Source organism: Columba livia, chromosome 26 (genome assembly GCF_036013475.1).
Source record: "Columba livia isolate bColLiv1 breed racing homer chromosome 26, bColLiv1.pat.W.v2, whole genome shotgun sequence".
Classification (NCBI taxonomy): Eukaryota; Metazoa; Chordata; class Aves; order Columbiformes; family Columbidae; genus Columba; species Columba livia.
The window spans coordinates 3,923,550-3,947,104 of NC_088627.1; the positions used below are offsets into that span (position 1 = coordinate 3,923,550).

The 23,555-nt window shown below is 57.2% G+C and overlaps 1 protein-coding gene across 19 annotated transcripts in view; it reads left to right on the forward strand.

Moving 5' to 3' along the window:
* The window catches only part of MACF1 (microtubule actin crosslinking factor 1), a 137,471-nt gene that overhangs the window by 28,126 nt on the left and 85,790 nt on the right, over positions 1-23,555 (forward strand). For all 19 annotated transcript variants that reach the window (XM_065041680.1, XM_065041673.1, XM_065041670.1 and 16 more), the window contains 19 exons: positions 2,638-2,699; positions 4,316-4,405; positions 7,349-7,426; positions 8,840-8,932; positions 14,765-14,931; positions 15,281-15,393; positions 15,486-15,592; positions 15,941-16,060; positions 16,148-16,243; positions 16,501-16,628; positions 16,733-16,826; positions 17,580-17,734; positions 18,127-18,403; positions 18,822-18,950; positions 19,199-19,276; positions 19,391-19,552; positions 20,146-20,250; positions 20,797-20,892; positions 21,602-21,727. In XM_065041680.1, coding sequence (XP_064897752.1) covers positions 2,638-2,699; positions 4,316-4,405; positions 7,349-7,426; positions 8,840-8,932; positions 14,765-14,931; positions 15,281-15,393; positions 15,486-15,592; positions 15,941-16,060; positions 16,148-16,243; positions 16,501-16,628; positions 16,733-16,826; positions 17,580-17,734; positions 18,127-18,403; positions 18,822-18,950; positions 19,199-19,276; positions 19,391-19,552; positions 20,146-20,250; positions 20,797-20,892; positions 21,602-21,727 — 2,276 coding nt within the window. The remainder of the gene's footprint in view (positions 1-2,637; positions 2,700-4,315; positions 4,406-7,348; positions 7,427-8,839; positions 8,933-14,764; positions 14,932-15,280; positions 15,394-15,485; positions 15,593-15,940; positions 16,061-16,147; positions 16,244-16,500; positions 16,629-16,732; positions 16,827-17,579; positions 17,735-18,126; positions 18,404-18,821; positions 18,951-19,198; positions 19,277-19,390; positions 19,553-20,145; positions 20,251-20,796; positions 20,893-21,601; positions 21,728-23,555) is intronic.

Genomic DNA, 23,555 nt, shown 5'->3' on the forward strand with positions numbered 1-23,555 from the left:
AAGCTTGCAATGCCTTAATATCGTTAGTAAGCAGTAACCAGGCATTATTATTAGTGCAGACGGTGGTGCAGGTGCACGGTGGGGACGTGTAATCTGGTTAGAACGCAGGAACCACCCAAAGGTGGTGAGACAGGGCCAAAAACATAGCAAGAAACCCCTCCGTATCTGCAGGAGATGGAAAGAGGGAGCGTGCAGAGGAGCCGCTGGCCCACGGACACCCCGGGGATCTGGCATTGGAGGCGCCTCGCTGTGGATCGTCCGTGTGGGACTCGGTGACGCGACCCCGTCCCTGCGTGCTCCCTGTGATGCTCGGGGACGCGCTCCCCGCTCCTCTCCCCCTCGCGGCCGGGGCTCCTGCCAGCAGAACTGCTTCAGAGGGTTTATATTTAGAAGAAAAGGAAGAGAGGGGGTGATAAGGAGGCCCCCGTTATCTCCCCGCGTGCCGAGCGGGGCCGTGGCGGGTTCCTGGCTCCGACGCTTCGGACCCGGGAAATGATTTGGGCAGAAGCCGCGGGCAGGCAGGCGGGAGCGGGGAGAACAGCCCGGCATTGTCCCTCCCGTCCCTGGTGCAATTAACTGGAAAACAAGCCGAGGCAAAACAAGCCAAGAGCCTGTCGGCGGAGCGGTGTCCAGCTCCACGGGGCGAGCCTGTGTCTGCACCCCCAGTGATCTGCACCGTGATCTGCACCGCGATCTGCACCGCGATCTGCACCGCAGCCCGCACAGCTCCTTGCTGGCTTGCAGGAGGGAGCAGCTCTGCCCTCTGAGCTTTCTGAGCAGCTTTGCTGGCCATCGGGACCACGGGACGGTGAGGATTTTGCTGGGACAGTGAGGATTTTGCTGGAACGGTGAGGATTTTGCCGTCACGGAGCTGCTGTGCCGGCTGCACCCTCGCCTGGGAGCACCCGGAGGAGCCGGGGAAGCTCTGGCCAGGCCACCCTTGACTTCGTGGTGATGCCCCTGAGGAGGAACGGCCAGTGCCCGCGCCGGGCGCAGCGGGTGTAGGAAGTGGTGAGGTGGGAGGAGCCGTGGCCGAGAAGTCACCAGACTGCTGGGGACCAGGTCGGTTGAGCCACCAGAGGACCCTTCCCCTGGAAGCAGCCGGTGCTGTGCCGGAACCCAGCACTGCCCGGCGCGGTTTTGGTGATGGAGAGGCGGCATCTTACCGGGGAGCGGCGGCGGCTGAGCGCCTGCCTGGTGTGCCGGATGTGCTGCATTGGTTTGTACCCACCGCCCGCTCTTCGCACCACCCTGGCACCGCGACATGGCTCAGGCTTTATCCACCCCAAATTAGCGCTGGGGTTGGGAAGGGACCCGGCACTGTGGCTGTGGGGGGGTTGGGTGAAGGAAAGGTCCCTAAAACCCCGTGGGGTGATGTGGTTTCCTATGGCAGGCGGCAGTGCCGTGGCTCGGCCGTGTCGTTCCGGGGAGCTGTGCCGAGGCCGGAGCTCGGCGGGGTGGGGGGCGATGGTGGCCGGAGTGTGTCTGGTCGCTGGTTTTGGCACCTGATGACATTCCGTGGCTGGAGGATGGAGCAGGGCAGGGGGAAACACATTTAAGGTGTCACCGGGGATGTGCCACGCGGTGCTTTCGGATGGGGGAAGCCGCGGGGTGGAGGAGGAAGAGGAGGGTGCTCGACAGCGCTCTCGAATCTGCACGGGTTGCCATGTGGAGATGTTTTCCTGTTCCCATGGCTGGTGCAGGGACCCCCTGCCCCAGGGAACGGGACACGGGGCCATCAGGGAGCCCAGGCTGATAGATGCTGGGTTTTTTCCCCTTTTCTTGATTATTTTGGCTTAAAACCAAAGCAAAGGGTGCTTGTGTTGGGTGAAGTGGCATCAAAGGGATGTCTTGGGATAGTGGGTTTTGTCCTGTCCCCTCTGTCCCAGGGATGCCCGGGCTGGATGGGGCAGCACTTGGGAACTCAGTTGTGTCCTGTGGGTCAGTACCAAGACACCCTCTGTCCCATGTTGCTGCTCGGCATCTCCCATCATGTCACCCCATGGGGCTGGTGGCCACCCCTGGGGACAGGACCCCCTTTGTCACCCTGTCCCGCCGGCGTTCGCCGCTGCCGGTGTCTGGCCAGGGCACCCCCGGCTGAGCCCGGGACGAGAATAAACGTTAAATCCCGACAATCCAATGAACCAAAAATACAGCAACAGAATAAGCTGCTAATTGGACAGGCTGGTAGTGCCCGGCGGAAGCCTGTTACGGGACATCTGTGGGGTTTATGTAAAGCGTTAAACCTCTGGGGAGCAGGGACACCCTCCCAAAGCAGGGGGCTCGGGTAGAGCCACCTCCCTCCCCGCTCTGTGTCCCTGGGGGGACAGGGAGGCGCCGGTGTGACACACTTTGGGGGTTCATTTGCCACTTGCAGCAATACCCATCCCAATCATCCACACTGCTTTTATTCAAATAACACTATTCCCCCCCCAAAATCAATGTATTTTGTTTGAATGGCCCCGTCCTGCGCTAACCTGTGACTAAGCCGTTTCTGTTCCCCTGCGCGGGCGCAGGATCTGTCCCGTGGTCCTGGCAGCGCTGGCGATTCCTCTGGCTCTTCCCCTCATTTCAAAGTCATTTGAGTTTCTGCATGAGAAACACCAACCAAGAGCTGCTTTTGTCTTCTTTTGACAGATGAACGGGACAGAGTCCAGAAGAAAACCTTCACTAAATGGGTCAATAAACACTTGATGAAGGTAAGAGTCACATATTTCATTATAAGGCTGGTTAAATGACCATCTGTCTGTTCTAGCTCAGATAAATAACTGTATTTTGTCTAGGAATGTTTGCGTTGGATTGGAGTGTTCATACGTGTCTGTACTCAGAGCAGAGATGGTTGTGGTGGATCCACACTGTGCTGGTGCCTTTGGAGGGCACTGTAACATCACCACAGGCCTTTTTAAATCACATTTGCCTCCTGAGAACCTGGTTCTTGCTTAATATGAGGCTTGTACATCCTCCCACCCAGGTCACAGGCAGTTGGGGTGAAGAAGGGGGTCCCAACATGGGGCTATTCCCCCTTGCACCCCCTTTACCAGGGCAAAAGGGCTTTTTTGTCTTTCAAGAGATGCTCCTGCATGGAGAGGAGCCTCAAAGTGTGTGAAGGGAGATGCTTGCAGCTGTAGGTAAATAAACAGGATTAACATCACAGAATCACAGAATGGACTGGGTTGGAAAAGCCCTCAGAGATCATCCAGTCCAACCCTTGGTCCAACTCCAGTCCGTTTACTAGATCATGGCACTAAGTGCCATGTCCAACCTCAGTTTAAAACCCTCCATGGCCGGTGAGTCCAGCACCTCCCTGGGCAGCCATTCCAGTGCCTGACCACTCTCTGCAAAGAATTGCTTTCTCATCTCCAGCCTCAATTTCCCCTGGCAGAGTTGAAGCCCATGGCCCCTTGTCCTATTGCTGATGCCTGGAGAAGAGCCCAATCCCCACCTGGCCAGAACTGCCCTTCAGGTAGTTCTAGAGAGTGCTGAGCTCAGCTCTAAGCCTCCTCTTCTCCAGACTGAACCAGCCCAGCTCCCTCAGCCTCTCCCCGTAGGGCTTGTGTTCCAGTCCCTTCCCCAGTCTTGTTGCTCTTCTCTGGACCCGCTCCAGCACTTCAATCTCTTTCCTGAGCTGAGGGGCCCAGAACTGAACACAACACTCCAGGTGTGGCCTCCCCAATGCAGAGCACAGGGGAAGGATCACTGCCCTTGGCCTGCTGACCACGCACCTGTTTTGCTTGGTTAATGCCAGGTGGTCTTTAATTAATTCTCCATTTGCCCAAAAATAAGTTGTTTAGGTGTTAAGTGTGAGACCTGTATTTACCTGCCGGCTTCACAAACCTCTGCATTGAGCTTTTGGCTCCTCTGTGAATCTGTGATGGGTACAATTTACTCCTGGTTGGACACAAGAGATGAGAACAATCAGCCCTTGGAATCATCTCCGCAGGGAAGGGGTGGATTCCCCAACTCTTGTAAGATGCTGCTGGACCAGCTTGGCCAGACTGGGCTTTTGTCAAGAAAGGTTGGACCAGATGATCCTCGTGGTCTCACCCAACCTGTTGTTCCACGATTCTATAATTCGATTAAGCCAAGCTGTCCTTTCTGCAGCGCTGTGAGCGGGATATTGTGGGATCGCCTGGAGCACGGATGGTTTCACAGCTAGTTTTGGGGCACAGAATCGGCAGCAGCTTCTGTCAGGTCATTTGGGAAACATGGGGCTGCTTTCCTTAGCAATACTTATTGAATAATAATTCTGGAATAACCATGTGAAATGCACGTGGGGCTGCGGCTCTGACGTTTCTCCCTCCACTTCCCTCCACAGGTGCGCAAGCACATCAACGACCTCTATGAAGATTTGCGAGACGGCCACAACCTCATCTCCCTCCTGGAGGTGCTGTCGGGAGTGAAGCTGGTGAGTCCCCATGGTTGGCCGGTGACACCGCTGTCCCCCAAACCCTCCTTTGTGTCCCCCCCAACCATCACCCATCATTCCTTACACCGTACTTTTGTTTTCAAATGTCTCTCATTGTTTCTTTTATTATTATTATTACTATTTTAATGTATTTATTATGATTATTATTTTATTTATTGTCGCTCAAACCCGTGTTCCCCAGGCTGGCGTCTCGGATACCACCAAAACCTGTGATTAAAGCCGCTGACTTCTGGTCGAGCTGTCCCTTTGTGAAGGCTCACGCGCCTTCATCTTCTAGATTTGGTTCTGTATTTAAGATAAAGGATAATAACGGCTTTGGTCAAAAGTGTTTCTGTGCCAGCGTGCCCAGCAGTTTAGCTCAGATTTGCCCCTCCTGCCCCATGCTCAGCTCCTGCACGAGCTGGATTTGTAGCAGTCGGTGGCATCATCTTGAGCATCGTAGGGTTCCCCTCCTTCCTCCTCCTCCTCCTCCTCAGACTGACACGTTCACGCAGCTCTGGGAAGATCCCAATCGCTGCAGCAGGGTAGCACAGCAGGAATTATTTTAGTTTTCCCTTAAAATAGGATCTGGGCAAAGATCTCCTTCAGTTACCCTCCCGAGATGCCAAATCGGTTTTTGTGGAGGCTGAAAAATTGGATTGAGCTGTTTGTGATCCAGGCAATTTCCTCCTCGCTGCTCCGGCTTCCAAAGCCAGGGGGAAATTCCCGTGCCGGAGCCCCAGCCGCCTTCATCCCCGCTCATTTTAGTTTTTCCTTTTACCTGGGTGTTGCATTTTGGTTTCCATTCTGTCTCCCTGTTGTGTCCCCCTCCCGTTGCCGCCGTCCCTCCCCTCCTCGTTAGCCGGTAGAGCCGCCAGCTCAGAGGAGCCTTCGCCTGGTGCAAGCGCCGGCCTGGTGCCGTGCAAGCAGCGAAGAGGAGGAAGATGATGATGATGAAGAAGTAGGTTGAGTCTGCCCTGGCCGCAGCATCGTCCCAGTGGACACTGGAGTGACACCAGATAGTCCAGTACAGCCCAGCGTCACCGGGGGCTCTGACCTGCCCCTATTTTAGGTTTTAACTGGGGGTTTTTTGGTGGTCACCCCGAGTGACAAGATGCCGTGATCCTTGTTACTGGGCTGCATTCTCGTTAACTGGATTATCTGCGTGCGTTGCAGTGTCCACCTGCAGCCAGGGCATGCCAGCCACCCAGTGTGACAGCATGTGTCCCCTCCACGGGGTCGGGAGGGGACAGGGACGGGTCCTGCACGCTGTTCCCGGCCGGGTCCCCTCGGGAGGCTGCGGTGCCGGCTGCTCACCTCGCACTGCATGGCACCTTCTCGGGGGGCTGGTGCCACCGTGGGGTCTGGGGTGCCACCGTCACCACGTGCATGTGAGTGGAGGTGGGAGCACAACTGGGGGTTACCCCAAAGGGGCTGGTCCCCAAAATCATGGAATCACCGAGTGTCAGGGGTTGGAAGGGCCCTGGAAAGCTTATGCAGTGCAATCCCCCCATGGAGCAGGAACACCCAGATGAGGTTACACAGGAAGGTGTCCAGGCGGGTTGGAATGTCTGCAGAGAAGGAGACTCCACAACCCCCCTGGGCAGCCTGGGCCAGGCTCTGCCACCCTCACTGGGAAGAAGTTTCTTCTCAAATTTAAGTGGAACCTCCTGTGTTCCAGTTTGCACCCATTGCCCCTTGTCCTGTCACTGGTTGTCACCAGAAGAGCCTGGCTCCATCCTCCTGACACTCCCCCTTTCCATATTGATCCCCAGGAATGAGTCCCCCCTCAGTCTCCTCTTGTCCAGCTCCAGAGCCCCAGCTCCCTCAGCCTTTCCTCACACGGGAGATGCTCCACTCCCTTCAGCATCTTGGTGGCTGCGCTGGACTCTCTCCAGCAGTTCCCTGTCCTGCTGGAACTGAGGGGCCACAACTGGACACAATATTCCAGGTGTGGTCTCCCCAGGGCAGAGCAGAGGGGCAGGAGGACCTCTCTTGCTCAGGTGTAAGAGAAAGGTGTTTTTTCCATCCCCCTTGCTCCGAGTGACGATTCCCTTGGACACGGTGTCACTTCCTGGAACAACTGGGGCTGTCGCACCCTCCTGGAAATGTTCCCCTTGGAGGGACGGCTCTTCCCCTTGGGGCTGGGGACAGAAGGTGACATGGAGGACTTGGGGTGTCCTTGTGGGTCAGAGCATCCTGGTGATGCCTCTTATTGAAGCTGGGATTAGGATTTAAGCATCGATCCTCCCCCTTATGCTGATTTGGAGCAGACCCATCAATCCCTTCCCTGGGCCAGGGCTCAGCTACCGGGTACCTCGGAAAATCCCCCAGTGATGAGCACATCCCAGGACACCTCATTTCTGTCCTCCCCAAGGGTCCAGAGCTGGTACCCAGAGCATCAGCCGCTGCTGGCGCACAGGAGGAGCTGAGCCCGGTCTGCAGGGGCTGATGCTGAGGTTGGGGTTTCTCTGCTGGCAGCGGGGACACACAGACCGTCCCTGCGCACGTCCCCGTGTCCTGCTCTGATCCACCCCATGGGTCGCGCTCTGTATCCCCTCGGGTAAATCTCTCATTGCTGAGCCATCTTCCCAGCTTACCTGGCTGAGCTTGGGCTGGGTGAGATCCTGCCTTGCGATTTTGGAAGCTGAGCCAGTCCTGGGAACGTTCTGTGCCAAGCTCAGAGCCTGGACGTGGACCCTCAGGGTCTTGGAGGTGGTTGACATCTCAGCATCTTCCCACCTCCATGCCCCACCATGGGCTTTTTGCCCTTTTTCAGCAGGACCATGTATAGCAATGACTTTATTTCCCTCCAGAGCAGGGTGTGTGGGGTGCACGGGGGGTCACAGCAGCGCACTGAGTGTCGGGGGGCAGCTGTGCATGTGGGGGGGCTCCTGCCCGGCCCCCCGAGCCTGACCTGAACCTGCGTTCTCTCTCTTGCAGCCACGTGAGAAGGGACGGATGCGTTTCCACCGGCTGCAGAACGTGCAGATCGCCCTGGATTTCCTGAAGCAGCGGCAGGTAAGGGCTCGTTTCGGCTCAGCCAGAAGCAGAGCGGCGCAAAAACTGGCATCGAAATGGAGGATCAGACTCTTGTTCTGGGAAGGGGTTTGCGAATGTCACTGATGTCACTTCTGCGCCCCAATTTGTACCGGGGGAGGTTGAGGTTGGATTTAAGAATGGTTTCTTCCCCAAAGGGCTGTGGGGCATTGGAACAGGCTGCCCAGGGCAGTGCTGGAGTCACCAGCCCTGGAGGGTTGGACAGACACACAGATGAGGTTCTCAGGACATGGGGCAGTGCCGGGGGTGGGTTATGGTTGGACTTCATGATCTTGAGGGTCTTTACAACCAAAATGATTCTGTGATTCTATGATTCCGCAGCCTCGTTGGCTCTGCAGGTGGAACCCATACAGCCACCGGTCCGGGTGTCCTGTTCCGCCTGTTGGGTCAGGTCTCTCGATCCTCAGATATGCCGAGATGATGATGAATTGCAGCAGTTCATGCTGAAGCAGAGATTCTTCTCTCTCTGCTGGCCTGAGGGCACTGAATAAATTTAAGCACATACCCCACTCCAGGGAGGGAGAGCTGCTTCCACCCCCCTCCTCCCCAGCCCCTTGATAGAGACATTTTGCCGGCGGCTCTTGGGAGCTTGTTTCTCTACTTGGATGAAGCAGCTTTTTCCTTTGAAGCCTGATGGCCTGATGACAGTGCTCGTGTTGGGATGTCTTACCCTGGCTACTCCCGACAGACATTGTGGGGTCCCCTTGAATGCCGGGGAGCAGGGACACCCCCCTGGAGAGCCTGATGAGGGGAGAAGAACCCGAAATAGGTGGCAGCTTCCAGAAAGGCGGCTGCAAGGAGCGCAGGAGCAGCAGTTGAGCAGCACCGCTGTGCTTTGCATCTGCTGGAGGCACCGAGGCCGGTGCCACCGGCATTTCCATGGGGTTCAGGGACTGCACATGTATTTAAATCACCCCCGGAATCTGCTGGGACAGACAGGGGCTTTGGGTGGGTGCCGGACCCTCAGCACTGGTGTTTCTGCCTTCGTTAGGGCTGATTGATTTGTTTTGAGCCCAGAAGGGAGTTAATAAAGCTCGGCCATTCTATTTTAACCATGCTCTGTGGTCTGCAGCTATTAAATTATGCACTAGTGCTCCAGGCTTCGGGGATGAGGCACTTCTGTGTGAGCTGAAATAAAGCTGTTAAGTGCTGGGAAAGCACTTCTAGATGGAGAACACTGGAGAGGTGAAAAATCCTTCCTGAACCGGGGCTTGGGGAGGCCTTGCTGCCTCTTTTAGAAGCACCAGGGTGTTTGAGTGTGTTCCCTGTGGAGTGCTGGGGGTGGCCCTGGGGACAGCCTGGTAGGGGACATGTCCCCCTCCTCTCTGTGGGTGAGGCTGACGAGGAGATTTGACTCTGTTGCTTCTCTTTCAGGTGAAACTGGTGAACATTCGCAATGATGACATTACAGACGGCAACCCCAAGCTCACCCTGGGGCTCATCTGGACGATCATCCTCCATTTCCAGGTAGGTCAGGAGGGTATTTTGCCAAAGGACGTGGGGCGGATGGTGGGAGCACGTTGTCACACTGGGGCGCTGGCCTCAAGTTGCGCCAGGGGAGGTTGAGGTTGGATCTGGGGAACAATTTCTTCCCCAAAGGGCTGTTGGGCATTGGAACAGGCTGCCCAGGGCAGTGCTGGAGTCACCATCCCTGGAGGGTTGGACAGACGGACATGAGGTTCTCAGGACATGGGGCAGGGGCAGGGGTGGGGAGCAGTTGGACTTGATGAGCTTGAGGGGTTTTTCCAACCCAACTGATTGTCTGGTTGTCCATGTGCTCCGTGGCGATGCCGGCGCCATGGGTCGGTCTCGGGGATCAACACACATTGCGGTACTGGGGAATAGGAAGGCCCCTTTCTCATCATTTGCCTGATGAAATCGTTAACGATGGGCTGTGTGCGGTGGCCTCCCGGTTGGCACCAGGGTTGTTGGTGGTGGGTGTTTGCTCAGCCGAGTCTCTGGAGGAGAAGAACAAACTCGGAGGGGGCCAAGGGGGACGGGCTGAGCTCACGGTGATGGGGATGTTGTCCTGAGGTGCTCCCGGCCCTTTGGGTGGTCAGAGCAGCCACAGGATCTGTTGTTGAGCTGGACAATATCAGCTACGTGACAGCGGTTCAGGTCGGGGATGGGAGAAGCTCTGTGACCCAGCTGGGCTTTGGACCAGCCCACTTTGGACTGTCTCCAGCAATCCTGTGCTATAGATGCTCTTACAAAACAGGGTCTTGGGATCTTTTAACAGCCTCCGATCATGTTTGCAGCTTTGATGTCCTTAGGGGGACAATGTGTGGCCCCTCATGCCACCAGCGCGTTGGCACGTGGGGCTTGCTCAGCCGCGCTGCTGCCAGCGGCTCGTTAGTGAATGTGCAATTAGCTCTGGGGCCGCCACCACCGCGGGACCGAGCCCATGGGAGCTGCTGCATCCCAAATCCCTCCCGTATCCCCGCTGGCATCTTTCGGACAAGACCAGCGCTGGCTTTGGGACCTCGTAAGGAATATTTCCGTGTGTGTGCCCCGTGCCAGCACAGCCATGCTGTCCCCGAGCGCTGGGCAAGCCCCTCCTGACATGTATTTCTCAAGAAGAGGCTTTTTTTGGGGGGGAGCATGGGGATAATTGCATGTGAGGCTGCTGACGATGCGCTCTGCCGGTGTTTTGGCCACGGGAAGCAGCCGCGATCGAGCAGGAGCTGGATGCTGATGAGTCACTGTCATCGCCGGCGGGGCCCTGGCTGGTGGCATCTTGTCCTCACGGTGGCCCTGTCCTGGTGCAGGGGACCGGGGAGGGGACATCAGGAGGTCCTGGGTCCCCTGTGTGCCCCGGGGGAGCTGGGCTGGTGCTGAGGCTGCGCATCCTCCCCCCGCCTGCGCTAACGGGATTTTTTATGGGGTTGTAGCTCCATTGTGAACCTCTTAATCCATGTCCCGGTGCCTGGGGACAGGCGGCTGGGAGAGCCCTGGGGACAGGCTGGGGGGTCCGGTGCCCCCTGTTTTCTGTCATTTTGTCATGTGTCACCCTGCGCTGGTCCCTCCGAGACGAGCGGGGACGGGAGCGCCGGTGCTGCTGGAGCCTGTTGGGGACCCCATGACTGCGGCTTCTGAAACGATGCCGGGTCCCCAGGGCACCTTGGGGACACCCTCTGCACCCCGAGCTGGGTGAGCCTGGCAGGGGGGTGGGCACATGAACCAGCTTCCCAGGGCTCTCAATATTTAAGAATTAAGGAGCAAACCTCCCAAATTGGCGAGAAACACCCCTGCGGGAGCCGGCGCAGCTCCCCATCCCCATCGCGTGTCTGCCGAGCCGCTCTGACTCCTCCCTGCTTTTTTCCTTTTCCTCCCCATTTCTCTCCCACCCCTTCCTTTATTCTACCTTTACCAACCTTCCCTGGGTTCTGTGTTTTCTATCCCCCCTTCCCCACCCTTTCCCACCCTCCCTCCCCGCGATTCCTGCTCCCGGCTTGTGCTGGCGAGGGCCGTGCTCCAATTACCTCATATTTGGCGAGAAGGACGGCGCAGCCAATCCCCGCTCCCTCTGCTTTTAGGTCAAGTGATTTCTGAACTGCAGTGTAGATGCTTTGAATTTGTCTTCCGAGCAGCTCCCAGGCTGTAAGATGGCTGTCTGGAGCGGTGGCGACGGCGGCAGGGCCGGCGGGAGGGAGCGGCGGTGGGGGACGGTCCCCGGCGCGGTGCGCGGCGTGGCTTTGAGCCCATGAAACCCGGCTCGGGATTTATTCGGCAGCCGGCAATTCGCTTGAAGCGCATTCCTGCCGGCACCGAGGAGGAGATGGGGAATTCTCTGGGCTGCGTTAAAGAGCAGAAGGAAAAAGCCGTGGGAAAAGCCCCGCTGTCTCCCAAAAAAAGGGTCCGCTTCAAACGGAGGCGGAGGGGGAAGAGGAGAGCGATGCCGGCGGCTGCGCCACAGGAGGAGCCGCCGGTGCTGGAGGTCACTGAGGATGAGGAGGCAGCGAAGTGGAAGGCGGACCCGCAGAAGGAGGGGGGACAGGAGCCCCCCGGGAGCTGGCACGGTGCGGGAGACCCCAAGCCGGCATCCCTGCAGCCCGGGCTCATCGTGCAGGTGAAGGAGCGGTTTCAGGGGGAGGTGCAGAAAGCTCGCCTGGTGCTGGAACCGGCTGCGGCGGGGCTGTCCCGGGAGGAAGGCACCACCGTCATCGCCCGCTTGCTGGAGAACCCGGCCGAGAAGGGCTGCGAGAAGGCGGTGAGCCGGCTGGTCGAGCTGCAGCGGAGCGGCACTGGTAACCGCCGGGCTGTGCTGCTGCCCCTGCGCGGGGGTGACGCCGATGGCCACGCCGGGGGGCTCCTGGCCCCGGTGAGCACCAGGCCTGGCGAGGAGCCGGCGAAGAGCCGGGAGCCCGTGGCTGGCAGCGTCCGGGGTGCCTGGGGAAGAGGAGGCAGCGACAATCCCAGCTCCAGCGCCGCGTGGACCTGCTCATCCTCCGCAGAGCCAGGCACCATTTCGGAACTGTCTACACCGTCCCCCATGGTGGATCAGCTGGAAAACCCCAGCATGGGGACATCCTCGGTGTTGCCATCATCTCGGGATGGGCAGGGGCTGCCGGGCTCCCGCAGCCCATCCTCCTTCAGCGGCGGCGCGGCCCGGAGCTCCTCGGGCTACGGCAGCGACCCGGCACGGCGGTCAGCCAAGGGTGCTGGAGCTGGTGGGACCGTGACACCTTGCGGTGACAGTGGCCGCAGGCTCGCTGTGGAGGGCTGGGCTCGGAGTGGGAGCTCAGGGACAGCCAGAGGAATGGTCAGTGTCTGCGTGTGCCCTCGCCCCCCTTTTTGGAACGGGTTGGGGGATCTGGTTCAGCAGCCCTCAGATCCTGGTGGCTCCTGGGGATGGGCATGTTGACGAGGTTCAACCTTGTGCTGAGCACAGGGAGGACTCTGGTGCAGAAAGTTGCCGGGTGCCTTTTCCCCTCCAAGCGTCTCTGCCGGGAAAGTGTCCCCGGGACTGACCTGTCCCGTCCTCTGCTCCTGTCACGGGCGGCCAGAGAGCCGGTCTTGCTGGAGTCAGTGGTCGTGTTTGTTGTCAGTGGTAGCATGTGTGTCCTCGGTGCGATTTTGGGGTGTCCCCTTCCTGCTGCCCACACTTGGCTCCCAGGCAGTGTATGAACACAGAGATGCGAGGGCTCTCCCTGCCCCGAGGTGGGTCTGGGAGGAAGAAGAGGGGGTGATGCTGGGTTTCGGAGCCTGTTGTTGTGCTTTGGAGGTTGTTCTTTGGGCGGGCTGGAGGTGCCCTGTGTTTTGGCTGAGCCCTGCACACCCCAGGACAAGCGTGTGGTTGGAGGGGCAGGAAAGGGGCTGTGGCCCCCGACACCTTTGCATTTGGACCGGTGTCACAGCCGCCCTCCGGCCTTCAGCCTCCTGCCACCAGTTGCTTGATGTTGGAAGGGTTTGGAAGGGCTTGGCCCCAGATCCTGCGAGTTTCCACTCTCTCTTCTTGCCGGTGCCTCCCTAAATCTTTGTCCTGTCACGGAGATGTGAAGAAAGGAGGGTGGAGCTGGTGCCGCATCCTGCACCTCCGTAAGCGCATCTCCAGCAGGGTCTCCTGCCAGGGTGCCCTCGGGGAAAGACCCAGCACTCGGAGAACCCCAGTGCCACATGAACGATGGAAAATAAAGGATTTATCTGAGCTGGGAGCTGCAAGAAGCTCCCCGATGGGCAGCGGTGCAGGAGAGCCCAGGTGGGGTGCTGCCGATCGGTGCGTTTGCAGAAGCTTTTATCCCACTCTTAATTAAGAGCTGCTAGGAAACCACAAAGGGGGAGCTGGGCAGAGGTTTGTGGGTCCCTCCCTCAAAGTGCGGAGGGTCCCATCCTGCTGCTCGCCTGGTCCGTCGCCTCATCCGATGGGCGCTGGGTCCCGGCATCCCTACGATGACCCGGCCGCGGGGCTGGAGGAGTTAAAGGCAGCGCCAGCGGTGTGGCAGCGCCTGACAAAGAGCAGTTTTGTGTGTGATGAGCGGCTCAGGCTGGGGAAGGGGAGGTGAGCTGCAGAATACCAATGACACCATCGCTGCCGTGCCTCAACAGCATCCTCCCCGCCGGTCCCTGCCTCCTGCCTGCTGAGGGATCGCAGGCAGCGCCCAACCGGGCGTATTTTAGGGGAGGAATAAAGCAACTGGGTGTTGTCAGGGCCGGGAGGGGCGGCAGGTGGGGCTGGGCGCTGGCACACACGTCCCTGCCGCGCCGGGAGGAGGAATCCGTGAGCAAACAGCCCGCGGTGCCTTCGCACAGGCGCCCCAGAAAGTCGGCGAGGCTGACATCCTCCCCTTTGTCTGCCCCTTAATTAAGGGGAGGCCGCTGTACTAATTGGGGAGCCGGGGGAGGAGGCAGCCATGCCAATCAGGAATATGCTGGCATGCGGGGACACGTGCGTTTTGTCACGTGCGAGTCTGGGATTCGCAGCCGGTGCCGTGTGTCTGTCTGAGGGGTCTGCGCCCGTCGGTCTCTTTTGTCAGGGAAGTGGGTCACGGGCACCCCTTGGCACTGGCTCTGCAGGCACGGCGAGGCAGAGGAGGGATGTGGCAGCCTTGTCCCCATCCTTCCCTTTGCTCCCGGGGTGGAGCCGGTGGCTTTGCTGGCTGGAGGTCGGGGAGATCCCTCTGCCTCCCAAACAGCACCTCCAAGTGCTGTTTTCTGCTTCTTAATGTGGTATTTTTTGTGCCTCTTTCACATGTCGGGATCTCCTGTCTGCCCAAGCCGTGCAATCCAGCTCTGGGTCCTCAGCATGGGAAAGATACGGACCCGTTGGAGAGGGGCCAGAGGAGGTCACAAAAATGATCTGAGGCTGGGACAGCTCTGCTGTGGGACAGGCTGAGAGAGTTGGGGTGTTCAGCTGGAGAAGAGAAGCTCTGGGGAGACCTTATTGCGGCTTTTCAGTGCTTAAAAGGGACCGATAAGAAAGATGGGGACAGACTTTGGAGCAGGGCCTGTTGTGATAGGACAAGGGGTGATGGTTTAAATTAAAGGAGGGAGATTCAGGCTGGACATGAGGAAGGAATTGTTGCCCTGAGGGTGGTGAGAGCCTGGCCCAGGTACCCAGAGAGGTGGTGGATGAACCATCCCTGGAGACATCCCAGGCCAGGCTGGACGGGGCTCTGAGCACCCTGAGCTGGTGAAGATGTCCCTGCTCATGGCAGGGGGGGGGGCACTGGGGGAGATTTGAAGGTTTCCTCCTGTCCTTCCTGGCAGCTGCCGGGTCTTGGGCAAGTTCATGGCCACTGGCTGTGCCTGGTGGAGTCTCCTTGTCCCACATCACCCCATGGCTGTGCCGCTTCCTTACAGATCTCCGACATCTACATCAGTGGGGAGTCGGGGGATATGTCGGCCAAGGAGAAGCTGCTTCTGTGGACGCAGAAGGTGACAGCCGGTTACATCGGGGTGAAGTGCACCAACTTCTCGTCATGCTGGAGTGATGGGAAGATGTTCAACGCGCTCATCCACAGATACAGGTGGGGAGGAAGCAGCAGCAGAGAGCATCATCTCAGTGGGGAGGAAGGGCTGGGGCTGGTCGCTTCCAACCAAAATGATTCTATATTCTGCCACAGAGGGCTCGTGGTCCCAGCCTGGCACGCTGGGCACAGAGGGCAGGTCCCAGAGGAGCACAGGGGTGTTTTCTTCACAGCCTAAACACCCCCTTCCAAAGGGGACGAGCTGGGCAGCTGCTGCAGCCCAGGTCCCCTTGGAAAGCCACCAGCCTGGGACAGGGACAGAGGCTCGCAGCCATGCGCACCGGGGCTGCTCTGCCCGGGACACCTTGCGCTGTTTGCCACCCTTCTGACTTGGGCGCGTGTCTTGCAGGCCAGATCTGGTGGACATGGAGAGGGTGCAGATCCAGAGTAACCGGGAGAACCTGGAGCAAGCCTTCGAGATCGCCGAGCGGCTGGGGGTCACGCGGCTGCTGGATGCCGAAGGTGGGTGGCCAGGGGAGCAGCTGGCGCAGGGGGGACATCGACCCCTCCGCCCACTCCCGTTCCTCACTCCCTTCCTGCTTCTCTCTTGCCAGATGTGGATGTCCCGTCCCCAGATGAGAAATCCGTGATCACTTACGTGTCTTCAATCTACGATGCCTTTCCCAAAGTCCCAGAGGGAGGAGAAGGGATCAGCGCTATCGTAAGCATCGCTGCGGGTTGGGACAGCGGTTGGAGGCAGCTGGTTGTTGTGGGAGGGTTTTGGGGGTTCCCTGTTGCTGTAGCAGATGGATGGAAGAGGCTTTTGGGGAGCAAGGAGCTTCCCCATGAGCGTGACTGCCCTGAGAACTACCAGCGTGCCTGTAGGTCCATGGTGTTCTCCAGACTCTGCGGGTTATGCCACTTTTCTTGAGCTGTTGGGAAAGCTGAGCTGGCTTCCAGGGAGCAGCTCACAGGGAGGATCTTCCTCCTCCTCCTCCTCCTCCCTCCTGTACCTGGGATGGTGTCCCTGCCACTGGCAGCGCTCTGCAAGGATATTCTTGCCCCGCAGGAGGTGGATTCGAGGTGGCTGGAGTACCAGAGCCGCGTGGAATCCCTCATCTCCTGGATCAAGCAGCACACGATACTCATGTCAGATAAATCCTTCCCCCAGAACCCTGTAGAGCTAAAGGTAGGTCCTGGACAAGCTCTATGCACAGTGTCCCTTGTGCTCGGTGGCATCACCAGATGGGTTTCTGATGAGCCTTTCTCATCCCAGGCACTTTATAACCAGTACATACACTTCAAAGAAACTGAAATCCCAGTGAAAGAGCAGGAAAAAGGAAGGATAGAGGAGCTCTACAAACTGTTAGAAGTAAGTATCATCGCAGCTACGCAACGGCTTGTAGGTGGGAGTGTTGTGCTTTTAGCAAGACTAAAGTGTGCTCAGTTTGGGTTTATTTTGGAATGAGAAGTGGAAATAACCCTGAGGGTAAATGATGTAGCAAGCAGGATGCTGCAGGAGCGGAGGCAGAGCTGGTGCCTTATAGCCCTGCTTTCCTTGCTGTAGTTTCTCTCAACCCAGCAAGAGGAGGAGGTAGAAAATGCCATTCCGCTGATGTTTTCCCACAGGTATGGATTGAATTTGGACGCATCAAGTTGCCCCAGGGCTACCACCCCAACGATGTGGAGGAGGAGTGGGGCAAACTCATCATCGAGATGCTGGAGCGTGAGAAGCTGTTGCGGCCAGCGGTGGAGAGGTGGGGACTGTGGCCATGGCGGGGTGTCCCCCGCCGGGGTGTCCCCTGCTCCCCTGGCTGTGGGGACATCCCAAATCTCATTCTCTTCTCCTCTGTCACCGCAGGCTTGAATTGCTGCTACAAATCGCTAACAAAATCCAGAATGGTGCTCTGAGCTGTGAGGAGAAACTCACTCTCGCAAAGAACACGCTGCAGGCTGTGAGTGGGGGGGGCGGTGATTTTCCACCTCTTAATTTCTTATGGATTTTTGGTTGGTTGTTTTTCTGCCTCTTCTTTTATGTGCATCTCTTCCCTTCTCTTCTATGGGGTGGTGGGTTCCCTGGACAGCTTTCCTTTCTCTTCTGATGTTCAGCCCATCCTGGAGGGGCTATAGAGGGGACAGTGGATGCCTGGGGATCTATGACATGAGGATCTTGGGGACAGGGGACTGTCCTTGTTGTACAGCAGCTGCCTCTGGGCATGCAGCTATTGAGTCTGGACATCTGCAGAAGTGTTGGCCTGGAGGAGAACTGCAGTTCTGGGAAAGCTGCTTGTATAATGAGGCTTAAAAAGCCCCAAATGTGTTTTATTTGTCTAAAAGAGTGGCAGAAAGGATGCAGTTGCAGACTGCAGCTACCTAGGCAAGGAGAAGATTTCTGAAGAGGGGTGTTTTGTTCTGGGAGAAAGAGATGTAAGGGTTGGGAGCTAAAAATGGGTAAACCCAAGCAAGAAATGAGAGACGTGTTTAAATGACCATCCATGGGACTGACCATGGGACCCCATCCATCACCAGAAGCTCCAGTTCATCTGCAGGAGCTTCTAAAGGGGATGTCCTGGGTGTGGTGTGAGTGGTGAACTCATGTTCTTCTGTTCAAATCAAGCTTGTGGATTAAAAGTTCTGGGCTGCTCTCGTGTTCTCTCTGCCCACGTGCCCGAGGGACCCGTCCCTCAGTGTCCCCTCTCTCGGTGCAGGACGCCGCTCACCTGGAGTCGGGCCAGCCGGTGCAGTACGAATCCGACGTGGTGATGTATCTGCAGGAGTGCGAGGGGCTGATCCGCCAGCTCCAGGTGGACGTGCAGATCCTGCGGGATGAGAATTACTACCAGCTGGAGGAGCTGGTGTTCAGGTGAGAGGAGCCGTGTCCCAGATGGTCTGTGGGAGGAAAAATGGGGTGCACGGGGTTCCTCTGCTCTGTTGTGGGGAAGGAGGGAGCATGTGAGCATCTTCTCCCATGTAGCAAGAGATAGGATTAGAGAAAATGGCCTCGGGTTGTGCCAGGGGAGGTTGAGGCTGGATCTGGGGACAATTTCTTCCCCAAAGGGCTGTGGGGCATTGGAACAGGCTGCCCAGGGCAGTGCTGGAGTCACCATCCCTGGAGGGTTGGACAGACGGACATGAGGTTCTCAGGACATGGGGCCGTGCCAGGGATGGGTTAACAGTTAGATTTGATGATCTTGAGGGTCTCTTCCAACCCAAATGATTCAATGGTTCTTACCCATGCCTTGCTCGCTTCTCCAGGATCATGCGGCTGCAGGACGAGCTGGTGACGCTGCGGCTGGAATGCACCAACCTGTACAGGAAAGGTCACTTCTCCAGCCTGGAGCTGGCGCCCACCACCACCCTGAGCACGACGCACTTGAAGGGCGAGTCCCTGACCAAAGGGCTTCACACCTCCTCCGCCTCCTGGTTCCGAAAGCCCATGCGCAGGACGGAGCTGGTGGCCATCTCCTCATCCGAAGATGAAGGCAGCCTCCGGTTCGTGTACGAGCTGCTGGCCTGGGTGGAGGAGATGCAGGTGAGTGCTGGGCCAAATCACCTATGGGGAGGTAGGAAGCTGGTCTGGGCTTTTTCCTGCCTTTATCTGAATAATCGCTTTGATTGTTCAAAGTTTCTGGAGAGCGCCGACGCTTTTGTCTTGAGTTGGGTTTCTTTCTTGTTATCCTGCTGATCAGTGGGTATCAGAAGGTCCTTTCAAAGCTGGAAGCAAATCTGTACTGATGCAGTCAGTCGTTTCGTCTTACGTGTGTGCAAAGCTTGTGTAGACTGTTCCAGAAATCATTCTGTGCTGGATCACTGGCTTAGGATTCTCCGCAATGACTGGAGGGTGTTTGTTTCCTCTTGAGTGACCCAGGAGGCTTCCATGCCCTTGTGTCCTTTTGAGACACGCTCCTGCAGATGAGGAGAGCTGACTTGCACCTCCTGGCCTGTTTCAGATGAGACTGGAGCGGGCAGAGTGGGGGACTGACCTGCCGAGCGTGGAAACCCAGCTGGAGACCCAGCGGCACGTCCACGCCAGCGTGGAGGAGCTGGGCTCCAGCGTGAAGGAGGCCAGGGTGTACGAGGTACGGGGACACGGGCCGGGTGACAGTGCGTGGCACAATGTGTACGGGAAGGCGAGGGCATCAGAATCACCTCTTGTGGGTAAAGTGCCTGGGGCAGAGACATTTTTTAAGGACAGAACTTCTGAATTGATGCTGGAGGCTGCTGCATCCTCTCCACCTCCTCTTGCTCACACAGGGCTGGGGAGAAAGGTTTGGAGATGGGGTTTTTGAGTGATGTGGGTAACAGGAGTATGTTTTTCATCCTTCAGGGTAAAATATCTCAGAATTTCCGTGCTAGCTACACAGAGACGCTGGGCAAGCTGGAGACGCAGTACTGCAAGCTGATGGTGAGTGGGCTTGGAGTGGGTCCATCCCCACATCCCTGTTCCCCGGGTGGGGAGGGGGCCAGACCCCCATTGCCTGCAGGACAGGGAAGGGCAATGATGCTTTGTTGTGTTCAGGAAACCTCCGGCTTTCGGCTGAGACACCTCCAGAGCTTGCACGGGTTTGTGTCTCGGGCCACGGCTGAGCTGATTTGGCTGAACGAGAAGGAGGAGGAGGAACTGGCCTACGACTGGAGCGACAACAACCCCAATATCGCAGCCAAGAGGAATTACTTCTCAGTGAGTGACCATGGGGCAGGATGGGTGGGGTTGGGTGTTCTCTGGGTGCTGCTGCTGCTTTGGATCCACTCTGGGACCTTCAGCTACCAACAGACCTCAAGTCCCCGGAGGTTTAATGCTCCCTCCCCAGTCACTGAACTTGTAGTTCATGAGTGCAGTGGATGAAAGAGCTCTCCCTAGAGCAGAAAGTGCAAATAGTGTTTGTTCAGTTGAGTTTCAATTGCAAAGGCATCAAAAGATGGCTTTTTAGTGCTATTTGGAGCTAAAGGCATCTTTAACAGGGAAAAAAATCTGTGCTAAAGAGGAACATTGATTCCTCTTAAAAGCAGTAGAAATAAATTGCTGTTTTTCCACAATCGCACTGTCTGGGACTGAATAGGTCCCCGGGCAGGTTTCCAATGTCTGTGTTACATCTGCGTTTGGTGCACAGGAGCTGTCCTGATGGGAGCAGGCTGCACTGCTCCCCTGAGCCGTACTGGTGTCCCTGAGCACCACTGGTGTTTACTCCCACACCTGTGTTAGCTGGACACATGCTCTGAGTGAGGCTGCTCCACGTAGCCGAGATTTGGACTTTGCTTTGGTCCTTCCCACAGGAGCTGACGGCGGAGCTGGAGGAGAAGCAGGACATCTTCCGCTCCCTGCAGGACACGGCCGAGCTGCTGGCCCTGGAGAACCACCCGGCCAAGCAAACCGTGGAGGTGAGTGGGTGCCAGGACGAGTCCTGAGAATCAGCTGGTGGCAAATCATCTCACCTGGGACTGGGAAACTCTCTGTCCCACCCTTATGGGCAGCCAGAGCTGGTACAGCGTTTTATGGTGGTAGCAGAACGTCGGTGCAGTGTTTTATTCTGGGGAGTGCAGTGAGAAGCTCGAGGCCGTTCCTAAATAATCCTCAGCTCACATTAAAGCTCAAATATGCTTCTACAGAGCATGAGCCGTTTCTAAAGCAAGATGATGCAGGGAACAGCCTCAGCTCACTTGGAGTTATCCAGGCGTGGGGGAAAACCGCGGTGGTGAAGCAAAGGGCTGTGGGGACGTGTTTCTCCCTGGGGAGAGAACAGACGTGTGTGTGCTGCAGCCCTGTTCCTGTGTTCCTGCTCTCTGTGCCTGTGTCCGAACCCTCCTGGTTGCAGCCAGATCTTGCCCATTCTGTCCATCCCACCGGCTGTAGCCGTGTCCTTCCCGTGACCCTCCCGGCCGGTAAATGCTCGTTACTCGTTACCGTTTGGTGCGTGTGTTTCTCAGGCGTACAGCGCTGCTGTGCAGACGCAGTGGCAGTGGATCAAGCAGCTCTGTCTGTGCGTGGAACAGCACGTGAAGGAGAACGCTGCCTATTTCCAGGTACCTGGGGAGGGGCAGCCCCGATTTCCCTGCTCTCCATCCACCGCATCTTGTTGCATGAGATTCAAATGCTGCTGTTCCCTTTGAGGGAGAGGGAAGGAGGGGTTTGTGGTGCTCATGGGGGCTGGTTTCTCATGACTCGTCTCCTTCTCCTTAGCTGCTCTCTGGGTTGTCTCATTGGGGCAAAAGGGATCAACTTCCACCTAATTCTGGCTATCCATGTGGGATCATAGAATATTTTGGGTTGAAGGGACCTTCAAATGTCCCCCAGTGCCCCCCTGCCATGAGCAGGGACATCTTCACCAGCTCAGGGTGCTCAGAGCCCCGTCCAGCCTGGCCTGGGATGTCTCCAGGGATGGTTCACCCACCGCCTCTCTGCCCAACCTGGGCCAGGCTCTCACCACCCTCAGGGCAACAATTCCTCCTCATGTCCAGCCTGAATCTCCCTCCTTTAGTTTAAAACCATCACCCCTTGTCCTGTTGCAACAGGCCCTGCTCAAATGCCTGTCCCCATCTTTCTGATCGGCCCCTTTTAATTACAGAAAGGGCACAATAAGGTCTCCTCAAAGTCCTGCTTTCACAGCTCCAAGCCAGAATAACCTTGTGAGCTGCTGGTTGCAATGTGGGGGTGATTGTCCCCTGCCCGCAGTGCTGCTGGCTGCTCGGTGGCCTTTTGTGGAGGTTTCCATGACCCTCTTTATCTTTGCAGTTCTTCAGCGACGCCCGGGAGTCGGAGACCTACCTGCGCAACCTGCAGGACTCCATCAAAAGGAAGTATTCTTGCGACCACAACACGAGCCTGACGAGGCTGGAGGACCTGCTGCAGGACTCCATGGTGGGTGCTCCGGCATTCCGGCCACCCTGGGCCTTCTTGCTCCGGTCCAGCGGCATTACCTCGGGCACCTCTTGCTTCCCAGCGACAACTGGGCTCGTTTTATTTCCACGACACTGCGGTTTCATGTAACGTGGTTTTGTTTCCCCATCGAGGTCAATGTTCTGCTTTGCCTTGGAGCTGCCACATGTGTTTGTAGGTGGCTGTGGGCTGTAGGTTGTGTGTGTGACCTAGATCTCCGTTGTTACAGCAGCCGATGGGTCACTTTTATTTAGAGACACCATCCAGCATCTCTCTGTGTCCTCGGGGTGAAGAGCAGGGGGTGCATGCTCTCTGTGCAAACCCATAGTTTGACACGCGAACTGTTTTTCCCCATCGGTGCCCATCGTGCCATCCGCTCTGCATGGAGCTGGTTGTGTTCATCACGCAGAGCCCGCAGGGTGCTCCTGGTTCTGCTTTGGAGCTGGTGCTTGCAAGGGATGCGGAGAAATGCCTGTGCTTTATCCAGACCAAATCCCCTGTTAATCCATCATGCTGTGTCGAGGGGGGGGACCCCGGCTGTGTGTGGGGACAGGGACTCGGCAGCGCTGATCTCCAAACACGTGGCATGGCTTAGCTGCGGCATGGCAGAGAGCAGACAAGGGGCGATCGTGCTGTGATCTTCTTGTCCAAATTGGCCTGGAAAAAAGACTAAAATATCGAAAACAGCATAAAAACAAAACCCGGGGAGCAACACGTCAGATGGTGTTTGAAACTTCGGGCGGGGGAGGATTTGGGCTGGGGGTTGACCGCTGAGCCACTGGTGGAGGTGCCAGGAGGTGACACTTGAGTGTGTGGAGGCGAGGTGCTGCTTTGGCTTTGCTCTTAGTGCTCAGTGACATCCATCGTGTCCCCAGTAGGGCTGGGACACCTCACTGGGTGTTGGTGACGGGGGCATCAGCTGGGTCAGGGCTCACCATCTCCTCTCGGGGCAGCTCCCATCCTCTGTCATTGTCTGGGGGTTGTCCTGGTCTGTCCTCCGGTGTCACCAGGACACGGAGCGGCCAGCCCGAGTCCCGGGGTCCATGTTGGCAGCACCAGGGTCTGGCAGGAGCGTCTGGGGTGGGAGAAGCTTGAGAGCAGCCACAATCGCAGCACTGGGCAGCTGCCCTGAGCTCAGCTGTATTACTCTTTCTTACCTAATAAGTTAAAGTTGTATTTCTTCCAATCATGCTCCCTGGGACAGGCACAGGTAGTTTAATCATTTATTCTTTTATTTTTCTTTTTTTTAACCATTAAATTACCCTCCATCGTTAGCACACTAACCAACCCCAAGAGTACCAAGCATGAGGGAGAACATTTTTCTGGGATCTTTTTTAACCTTTCGCAGCCAGAACGAGCTGAGCTGCCACTAATCACACGAGCTGCCGGTGTTGTGATGTGCACACGTCCCCATTGGTGCCGGAAGCTGTTCCAGGGAAGCTTTGTCACCAGTCCCCTGGGTTGTCCCATCACCAAACCTAGCAGGGACTTTATTATGCTGCAGCTTCCTCCAACCGGCACATTTCTCCCCAAACGCAGAGACCTGTGCAATCACTCCACCACAAGCCCCTTCTCCCAAGGTGTTTTATCCGCATAACTCATCGTATCGCCATTCCAGCTGTTGGTTTACACATCTGTCATCCTTTGCTGTAGAAAAGGGAACATGCTTCTGGGGTCTCTCCTCCAGGCAGCTAAACGTCCCCAGCTTTGGGCTGGAGCTTGTCCTGCTCTTGGCCCCTTACACCTCCTGGGACTTTAATTTTGCTGTATGCTGTGTTCTCTTTTCTTTTTCCTTTTGAAATAAAATACT